The following is a 10,789-nucleotide window of genomic DNA, read 5'->3' as shown; positions in this document are numbered from 1 at the left end:
CCGGAAACAATAATCAAAAGTGAAGACATCTTTAAACCCTTACCTGGAAGAGATGAACCAACCAGAACATTGATGACAAAGGGAGTGGCTGGCATTGGGAAAACAGTCTTAACACAGAAGTTCACTCTGGACTGGGCTGAAGACAAAGCCAACCAGGATATACAGTTCACATTTCCATTCACTTTCCGAGAGCTGAATCTGCTGAAAGGGAAAAAGTACAGTTTGGTGGAACTTCTTCATCACTTCTTTCCTGAGACCAAAGGAATCTTCAGATTTGACAAGTTCCATGTTGTGTTCATCTTTGACGGTGTGGATGAGTGTCGACTTCCTCTGGACTTCCAGAACAACAGGATTGTGACTGATGTTACAGAGTCAACCTCGGTGGACGTGCTGCTGACAAACCTTATCAAGGGGAAACTGCTTCCCGCTGCTCGCCTCTGGATGACCACACGACCTGCAGCAGCCAAGCAGATCCCTCCTGAGTGCATTGACATGGTAACAGAGGTGAGAGGCTTCACTGACTCACAGAAGGATGAGTACTTCAGGAAGAGATTCATAGATAAGGAGCAGGCCAGCAGAATCATCTCCCACATCAAGACTTCACGAACCCTCCACATCATGTGCCACATACCAGTGTTTTGTTGGATCACTGCTACAGTTCTGGAGCTTGTGTTGAAAACCAGAGAGAGAAGAGACATGCCCAAGACCCTGACTGAGATGTACATCCACTTCCTGCTGGTTCAGTCCAAACAGGCAGATGTCAAGTATCATGGGAGTGCTGAAACAGATCCAATCCGGAATAAAAAGAGAAGGAAGATGATTCTCTCTCTGGGAAAACTGGCTTTTGAGGAGCTAGAGAGAGGCAACCTAATCTTCTATGAAGCCGACCTGAGAAAGTGTGACATTGATATCAGAGCAGCCTCAGTGTACTCAGGAGTGTTCACACAGATCTTTAAAGAGGAGCGTGGGCTGAACGAGGACACTGTGTTCTGCTTTGTCCATCTGAGCATTCAGGAGTTTCTGGCTGCCGTTTATGTCTTTCTGTCCTTCATCAACACTGGTGTCAATCTCCTGTCAGAAAGTCAATCAACATCCTGGTGGTCAACACTATCAAGACACAAATCTGAACTAGCATGCCTCTACCAGAGTGCTGTGGACAAGGCCTTACAGAGTCCAAATGGACACCTGGACTTGTTCCTCCGCTTCCTCCTGGGTCTTTCACTAGAGACCAATCAGACTCTCCTAAGAGGCCTGCTGACACAGACAGGAAGTAGTTTGGAGACCAATCAGAAAACGGTCCAGTACATCCAGGAGAAGATCAAGGTGAATCCCTCTTCAGAGAAAAGCATCAATCTGTTCCACTGTCTGAATGAGCTGAATGACCGTTCTCTAGTGGAGGAGATCCAACAGCACCTGAGTCCAGGAAGTCTCTCCACAGCCAGACTCTCCCCTGCTCAGTGGTCAGCTCTGGTCTTCATCTTACTGTCATCAGAAAAAGAGCTTGATGTGTTTGACCTGAAGAAATACTCTGCTTCAGAGGAGGCTCTCCTGGGGCTGCTGCCGCTGGTCAAAGCCTCCAATAAATCTCTGTAGGTGCATGCATAACTTGATGTCTTCAATATGAAATGCAATATACAGAAAAAACTATTTTCAAATTTCTTGTTCATGGCTAATTCTTCCCCAGGTTGAGTGGCTGTAAGCTGTCAAAGAGAAGCTGTGAAGCTCTGGCCTCAGTTCTCAGCTCCCAGTCCTCTAGTCTGCGAGAGCTGGACCTGAGTAACAACGACTTGGAACATCCAGGTGTGAAGCTGCTCTCTGCTGGACTGGATAATCCACACTGTAGACTGGAGAGTCTCAGGTCAGTATCCTTTAAGCCCATGGTACACCAATCAAACCTTCTCCAACAAACACAAACACAGATGTTTGTTTGGTGCCCCGTTGCTGGCTGTCGTTGTTTGGAATTGTTTGGAGATGTTTGGTCAGATTCAACATGTTCAATCCTTTTTAGAGGTCTTCACAGGTCTACTCGGGTATTACACATAATGATAGAATAGATAGTGATAGAATCGGACCCGACCCGGACCCTAATTGATCATAATAAATATGGACCCGGACTCGTACAGGTCTTGGGTCGGGTCCCAGGTCCTAGGATCCGAGTAGCCCCGTGAAGACCTCTATAAAGGATTGAACATGTTGATCAGCGCTGATCACGAGATAAACATATGAAAACACACAGCACGTGCAGAGGAGGCTCTCCTGGGGCTGCTGCCACTGGTCAAAGCCTCCAATAAATCTCTGTAGGTGCATGCATAACTTGATGTCTTCAATATTAAATGCAATATACAGAAAAAACTATTTTCAAATTTCTTGTTCATGGCTAATTCTTCCCCAGGTTGAGTGGCTGTAAGCTGTCAAAGAGAAGCTGTGAAGCTCTGGCCTCAGTTCTCAGCTCCCAGTCCTCTAGTCTGCGAGAGCTGGACCTGAGTAACAATGACTTGGAAGATCCAGGTGTGAAGCTGCTCTCTGCTGGACTGGAGAATCCACACTGTAGACTGGAGAGTCTCAGGTCAGTATCCTTTAAGCCCATGGTACACCAATCAAACCTTCTCCAACAAACACAAACACAGATGTTTGTTTGGTGCCCCGTTGCTGGCTGTCGTTGTTTGGAATTGTTTGGAGATGTTTGGTCAGATTCAACATGTTCAATCCTTTATAGAGGTCTTCACAGGTCTACTCGGGTATTACACATAACGATAGAATAGATAGTGATAGAATCGGATCTGACCCGGACCCTAATTGATCATAACACCGGCACCGGTGACCCCTGTTTCAATCCACGGGGTTAGTGTGGACATCGTGGAGGACTACAAGTACCTTGGAGTGTACATTGACAATAAACTGGACTGGACTAAGAACACTGAAGCACTCTACAAGAAGGAGCCAAAGCCGTCTCTACTTCCTGAGACGGCTGAGGTCCTTCAACGTCTGCCGGACCATGCTGAGGATGTTCTATGAGTCGGTGGTGGCCAGTGCCTTCCTGTATGCTATCGTGTGCTGGGGCAGCAGGCTGAAGGCAGCGGACGCCAACAGACTCAACAAACTGATCCGTAAGGCCAGGGACATTGTGGGGCTGGAGCTGAGCTCTCTGACAGCGGTGTCAGAGAAGAGAACGCTGACCAGGCTATGCTCCATCATGAACAATGACTCTCACCCACTCCATGGCGTGCTGGTCAAACACAGGAGCACGTTCAGTGAGAGGCTGATCCCACTCAGATGCACCACAGAGAGGCACAGGAAATAATTCCTGCCTGTGAAGTAGCCGGCATCCCGTGTTGTGCACAACCATGCTCTGACGTATGTGTGCGTGTTTGTGTGACAGGTCTACCTGAGATCGTGAGGATTACTTTTTCTTTTCTTCTCTTTTTACATAGAAAACACTGCATTCTGGCGGGCAATGATCTAACGCAGTAATGCAGCCTTTCTTGGATTAGTAACTGTAATATAATTACTGTTTTGGAAATTGTAACACCTTATATTACTTTGTTATTGAAAAAGTAAGTAATTACAGTAACACGCCCAACACTGTTTATATTTCATCGCGTGGTGAGTACACAAGTCACAACATGTACATGTGAGTGTTTCTGGCGCTGTTAGAATTTCTGTAGTCTTACTTACATCAATGCAGGTGATGTAAGTAAGACTAATTGATTGATGAAGATTGAGAGGTGATGTGCAATGGGGACAAATGGTGTGTTCTCACCCACTTTGTCACAGGAACCAAATAAATTTAACTGAGCAAAATATCTCAATAACAAAAAACAATGTCTGACTCAGAGAAATGGAGAGAAATCAATATCATCATTCAAACCGGGGAAGGTGGTTGCTTTTAGGGTTACAATCCAAAAGCTTTCTCTTTGGAGGAGATGTTTGAGTCTATCCCCTCCTCTGGCAGATTTGGGGATGATTCTATTGCCATGAAATGCCATGCATTTCAGTGTTGGGCCTCTACCCTGATGAAGGCTCTCTGTAGCTGAAACACGTTGGTCTTTTTAATTGTGTAAGATTTAGCCATGCCACAATAAAGGCTTTTTAACTGTTCTACCTGAAACAGAGTGGCCTTGGATTTTTCAAGTTTTTCCTGTACTCTACTCCATTTTTTGACTTTTACAAGGATCCAACTTGAACTTTTTCTCATGCTTCTCTCCACCCTCACCAAAGAGCACCTGTTTCAGTGATTTTACTAAGGACCCACGCAGCGCTTCCTCATCCCTTCTGTTAAATAAAGTTTGACTGAGCTCCAGCTAAATTGTCAAGTGTTGCAGCCTGCTTGCCACCCAGGCACTTACTATATGTAGCCTACTTAATTTATATGATATAAATGTAACCAAACAGGTCGGCTTTGTGCACACAGGAGAAGTAGGTTAATTTTCTTTTGAAGAGAGATCCTTTATTGATTTGTTTGGGAAGAGGGTTTACTCTGAACACATTTGAGAACTGAACTGAATTGAAGAAACTGAATTTCTACCTTTTGCTGTACAGTACCTCCAATACACTGGATATTGGGTTTGCATTCTCACTCTGATTATGTAAGGGTTAATGCACGATGAGGTGTCCATTATCAGAAATTATTGGACGACATGGAGGCGTAACCAGGGCCGGTTCCAGAACCAGATGACTAAGGGTGCATCCAAGATAGGAAGGGGTGCAGATGCCCGGCCGAAGGCCGGGCCCACTCGGGTGGCCGGCCGAAGGCCGGCCGCCCGAAAAATTTGACATGTTATTTTACTAAAAATAATGCATTTGACCATCATTTCAAGTAGAATGATACCACCCAAGCAAGAATATTTCAAGTGTTTCAAGTGCTTTACTGAAATATTTGGACCATATAATGATAATACAATTATCTCAACCTTAAAAGGTTACATATAGGTGCCAAAAAGCCATAAAATCACATCAAAGAACAAAGAAAAACAACAACGATAATTCAAGTTTAAACAGTAAGTGTGCAGCTGTAGCATTTATTTAAAAAAAAAAAAAAAAAAAAAATTTTTTTTTTTTTTTTTACTTTTCAACTGAGCATGCAGACAATTAAAATAAGGGTGCAATGCATGCTTTTGCACCCCCGTAGAACCGGGCCTGGGCGTAACCCGTCCGAGGCGAAGCCGCGAAGTCCAATAATTTCTGATAATGGACACCTTGAAGTGCATTAATCCGCTTATACCATGGTCACTTGCCAAAGAAACAAAACAAGACCATTCATTTATATTTCCATGCATTTTGCAATCAAAATCTAGTTTTCATAACCTTGAATATGAGTTGAGAACTGGCGAGACAAAATAGTCCCCTCGGCTGCTCAGGATTAGGCTATCATTGGATAAAATGGCCGCTTAGTGCCTGCACCTGGAACAATTCTAGAGTCAAGCTAACTAACTAAACGGCTCTGTCGTGGTCGTAATCCTGGCGCATTGATATGAACGGTGAACAGACCATTTAGCTAGGTGTACATTATCACTGTACATTATCACAAATTAATGGACACCTTTCAGCCAATCAGAATCGAGTATTCACCCAGACCATGGTATAATGCTTGTTAACATTCTGCTTGGTGGTTCAAAAAGTGGCCCCCGGGCAAAGCCAGTTGAGTATCCCGGCTTTAGCCCATAGCACACCAATCAAACATTCCCAAACAACTGCCAGCATTGTTGTTGTGCTTTAACCTGATCAACAGATGACCATTTACCTCCTGCTTTACATACAGATTACTATCAGCAGACAAACACCTGTGGGTGATTTTCTCTGTCCATGTATTTTTTAAACCAGGTGTGATACCAACATTTAGCCCTTCATAGCCCCTGTGAATGACTTTCCATGAGGGCATTTCATGCTTTCCTCTCTGAGCTGCCTCAGTTGTTGAAACCTGAAAAAGTAGAAAGAACTTCTAATATTCTGTCAGACAGTGAGTAGGGAACTCTCAAACTGCAGCACATAACCACAGAGCTGACCAGCCAACTGTATGAGGCAGTAACCGTTTTGCTAGAATTTGACGGCATTATCACAACTAATTTCACAGTAGGCTACTAATCAAATCTGACATGGATTCATTTGTGTTTGTGTGTGTGTGTGTGTGTGTGTGTGTGTGTGTGTGTGTGTGCAGTTTGTCAGGCTGTCTGCTTACAGAGGAAGGCTGTGCTTCTCTGGCCTCAGCTCTGGGCTCCAACCCCTCCCATCTGAGAGAGCTGGACCTGAGCTACAATCATCCAGGAGGCCCAGGAGTGGAGCTGCTCTCTGCTGGACTGGAGGATCCACACTGGAGCCTGGACTCTCTCAGGTATATATTTAAAAAGCATCACCCTCCCCTATTTCCTCCAGTGACCCCTTCCATAAATAACGAACGGTCCCTATTATATGGAAAACCCTTCATAGGGAAGGTTTTGTTTCTGTCCTCAAATAGAATACTCTGGTCTGACTTTGTTTGCCCCACAGTGTGGACCATGGTGGAGTCCAGAGGTTGAAACCAGGAGTGAGGAAGTGTAAGTGTGTATCTCCTTAATAAATGCTCGACCGTCTGTCTGTATGTTCTCTGTTTATCACACATCTCCAGAGCCGTTCGTCCGATCAACTTCAAACTTGCAGAGTGTGTTTCTGAGACACTGAGAAAATGCAGTGTTGAATAGTGCAAATTAGACATGTGACATGTTCAATATTAATACTTTTAGACAAGATTTTTACTATAAGCACCGCCCCACTGGGATGTGCTGGCGAGCAACCAGCGAGCCGGAAGCTGTGTGGCGCTGGCGGAGCTTAATAATATATGTGAAATTTGTGGACCTATAGGAGGTAAATCTGTGCATGGATTTTATTTTCTCCAGCGGATATCTTAAGGCTGCAACACACCACCAAAACTTCAAAAGACAAAGAATGCCGACTGTTGCATCACCTCACATCTCCTGTGTCACGGCCAAAAATGTGCACTTGAACACACTGCAAAGACAACAGTCAACTAGTATAGCACGTACGTTACTGTGACTGCATGAGACCATAGTCAAGTCAAGTTTATTTGTATAGCCCTAATTCACAAGCATGTCTCAGAGAAAATATGTCTAGCTAATTCTAGCTGACACAACAGTAGCAATTACAGTAGTAAGGAAAACACATTGAACAATCATATGATAGAGAAATATAGAAAATATAGAAATATAGAATAGAAAGGGTGCCATGCTTTAGGGTAGAATGGGTGCTATGCTTTAGAATAGTGGGGGAGGAGAGATCAGGAGAGGGAGGAGGTGGGGAGTGTGCAGGGGAGGGAGAGCAGGGGGAATGTGAGAGGAGAGAGCAGGAAAGTGATGAGGTCAATTTCCCACATGAATGGGAAATGTGGGGGAGGAGAGAGCCGGGAAGGGGAGGAGAGAGCAGGGAAGGGGAGGAGGTGGGGAAGGGAGAAAGAGGAGAGAGCAGAAGAGGGGAGGAGGGAGGGAGAGCGGGGGATGTGGGGGAGGAGAGAGCAGGGAAAGGGAGAAGGTTGGGAGGGAATGGGAAATGTGGGGGAGGAGAGAGCAGGGAAGGAGAGGTGTGGAAGGAGCAGGGGAATGGGGAAAGAGAAAGATCATGGGTGCCATGGTATAGAATAGAATGGGTGCCATACTTTAGAATAGTGCGGGAGGATAGTTCAGGAAAGGGAGGAGGTGGGGAGGGAGAGCAGGGGGAGTATGAGAGAGTATGAGGAGAGAACAGGGAAAGGAGGGGATGCCATGCTTTAGAGTAGAATGAGTGCCATGCTTTAGAGTGTGAGAAAGGAGAGAGCAGGAAAAGGTGGGAGCAAATCAGACAATCTGACTACTCTAGCCATTAACCAGAACTAACTAGAACACGGGGAATCTAGCTAATCTACAGCCTAGTCTGCCCTGTCCTATTCTGCTCTAGTCTGATTTTAGCCTGAACACTATAACAGATCTACAGCCTACAGTTAGGCTGTAGCTAATCTATCGCCTAACCTAAGCTATTCTAACCTAATGGCATCCCTCTACCAGTGATGGAGAGCACCGATGCCCCCCACCCCGGCCCCCGCCCCCACACACATAAGGCGTGGGAGCGAAGGCCAGGCCGGGACACAGCGCCCCCCCCCCCCCCCGCCTCCCCCTCGCCCCCAGTGCGCACCATGGATTGCCTCAGCGACTTGTTGGCTGAGGAGGAACCTTGTGAGGGCCGATGTACTGTAGGGGCCCAACTATGGACCTCTGGGGACCCCCCTCCGGGACAGGCCGAGAAGATGCCGGGCTAACCATTTACAGAGTTTCACAGTATAGAAATAAAATTTACAAAAGAACAGAAAATTTTAAATGTAAATAGGAGTCCAACAAAAGCAATACGAAAATGTAGTCTTTAAATGGTCCTAAGATCAGGGAAGAAAGTTGAAAGTGTAAAAAGGTAGATTCCAAAAAGAAATAGAAAATTGAGTCTTTAAGTGTTAGTAAGTTCAGGGAATACTAGCGTGCCTGAGAGCCTGGTTGTCAGGGGTTGCACCGCGGAGATTCCAGGCCGACGGGCTGCACTCTCCAATCCGGCAGCTGGCTGCCTGTGACTCGCTGAGCTCCACTCAACCACTAAACCTCGCGTCACCAGGCTCTTCCCGAGAGGAGCGCCACAACACCCTGAATCCCACTCGATTTGGGGGTGGAACACGCCAGGATTGGCCAAAGCCCAATCCAGTCCCCATAATTGTCAAATAAAATCATCAACATGCTACTATGACCCGCCTCTCAACCTGTCATCTCAGACAAGTTATGTTTTCAGTCTGAAACGGACTCCGACCCACGCGCCACTTGGGCTCCGAACAGGTTTGGGTTTAAGCACCACAGACACACTGTCAACCCCTATAGGAATATTATATGGATATTAACACCCTCAGGTCACAGACACACTGTCAACCCCTATAGGAATATTATAGGGATATTAACACCCTGAGGTCTAAGGGTATTTTTTTGGCACTGAACGTCACCAAAGTGACATCGGGTGATGTCACTTTCGTGACACAAAACTAAATCAAATCGTGACTGACCGACACCACACGCCCGCCCATCCATCTAGGCAATTTTATTATAGGATATATAACATACTTGATTATCAGGCCGCTATGTGGCCTGATAATCTAGTTTGCTGGTATTATGCTGTGTGTGTGTGTGTGTGTGTGTGTGTGTGTGTGTGTGTGTGTGTGTGTGTGTGTGTGTGTGTGTGTGTGTGTGTGTGTGTGTGTGTGTAAGGTATCGGTAGGTGGCACTATGCCGAATTGCATGAAATCCGGCACTGAAATCCGTGAGGTCCCCCTCAGCGCATTCCCCGAGTGTGAAGTCGATCCGCCGAATGGTTCTCGAGATAAACAAAATTTATGTTGCCAGTAGGTGGCGCTATGCCAATTGCACAAAATTCAGCACTGCACCCTATCAGGTCCCCCTAAGCCACACATGGACAAAATACGGCCCACGCATGCGGTGTGGCCCACGATGGAATTGCATTTTTTTCTTTCTTTTTTTTACAGTGCACCTGAACACAACATACAAGATACCTGCTGAATAAGTGTCCAAATGTTCATGTCATTCTGGCCAATACTCTACTTCTGTTATAACAGTTCATTTCTAGTGGGCCTGGGGCAAAATGCGGCCCCAGGGCCGGACTCAAAGAAAAACAAAACGACCCCCAAAAACTCAATAAAAGGCAGAATTATGTTAATAAATCTCATCTGCTACAGCCATTTGATTTGTATCACTATTATATCCGGAGATTAACAAGAAATTACCAATCACAACAGGAGTGAGGGTTAAAAATAGGAAGACTCCCGTGAAAATCAGGAGTGTTGGCAGGTATGATCTCCAATGTGTGGCCCTTCACTTGATGTAAGCCAGTATGGCCCTCAGGAAAAACATGTTGCCCACCCCTGCCCTAAGCGCTTTCCCCAAGTTTGAAGTTGATCGGACTAACGGTTATCGAGATAAAGCGCTTCCTGTGTTTGCCAGTAGGTGGTGCTATGCCGTATAGCATGAAACTTGACGTAAGGTGTGTGTGTGGGGGGGTGAGGTGTGTGTGGGGGGGGTGAGGTGTCTGTCTGTGTGGGGGGGGGGGGGGTGAGCTGTCTGTGTGTGTGTGTGTGTGTGTGTGTGGGGGGGGGGGGGGTGAGGTGTGTGTGTGGGGGGGGTGAGCTGTCTGTGTGTGTGTGTGTGTGTGGGGTGGGTGAGGTGTCTGTGTGTGGGGGGGGTGAGCTGTCTGTGTGTGTGTGTGTGGGGGGGGGTGAGGTGTGTGGGGGGGTGAGCTGTGTGTTTGGGGGGGTGAGGTGTGTGGGGGGGGGTGAGCTGTGTGTGTGTGTGTGGGGGGGGGGTGAGGTGAGGTGTCTGTGTGTGTGTGTGTGGGGGGGTGAGCTGTGTGTGGGGGGGGTGAGCTGTCTGTGTGTGTGGGGGGGGTGATGTGTGTGTGTGGGGTGAGGTGTCTGTGTGAGGTGGGGGGGTGAGGTGTCTGTGTATGTGGGGGGGGGGGGTGAGCTGTCTGTGTGTGTGTGGGGGGGGGGTGAGGTGTGTGGGGGGGGGGGTGAGCTGTGTGTGTGTGTGTGTGTGTGTGGGGGGGGGGGTGAGGTGAGGTGTCTGTGTATGTGGGGGGGGCTGAGGTGTGTGTGTATGTGGGGGGGGCTGAGGTGTGTGTATGTGGGGGGTGAGGTGAGGTGTCTGTGTATGTGGGGGGGGCTGAGGTGTGTGTGTATGTGGGGGGGGCTGAGGTGTGTGTGTATGTGGGGGGTGAGGTGTCTGTG

At 47.1% G+C, this 10,789-nt stretch overlaps 1 protein-coding gene across 1 annotated transcript in view; it reads left to right on the top strand.

Annotated features, from left to right (window-relative positions):
• The window catches only part of LOC310771389 (NLR family CARD domain-containing protein 3-like), a 12,895-nt gene continuing 2,106 nt past the window's right edge, over window positions 1-10,789 (top strand). The window contains exons 1-5 of the mRNA XM_083664012.1: window positions 1-1,589; window positions 1,685-1,858; window positions 2,393-2,566; window positions 6,155-6,328; window positions 6,484-6,530. Of these exons, the coding sequence (XP_083520138.1) occupies window positions 73-1,589; window positions 1,685-1,858; window positions 2,393-2,566; window positions 6,155-6,328; window positions 6,484-6,530 (2,086 nt within the window). The 5' untranslated portion in view covers window positions 1-72. The remainder of the gene's footprint in view (window positions 1,590-1,684; window positions 1,859-2,392; window positions 2,567-6,154; window positions 6,329-6,483; window positions 6,531-10,789) is intronic.

This window comes from Poromitra crassiceps, assembly GCF_964638095.1.
Source record: "Poromitra crassiceps genome assembly, contig: HAP1_SCAFFOLD_585, whole genome shotgun sequence".
Classification (NCBI taxonomy): Eukaryota; Metazoa; Chordata; class Actinopteri; order Beryciformes; family Melamphaidae; genus Poromitra; species Poromitra crassiceps.
This window is presented reverse-complemented; position numbering and strand designations above follow the sequence as displayed.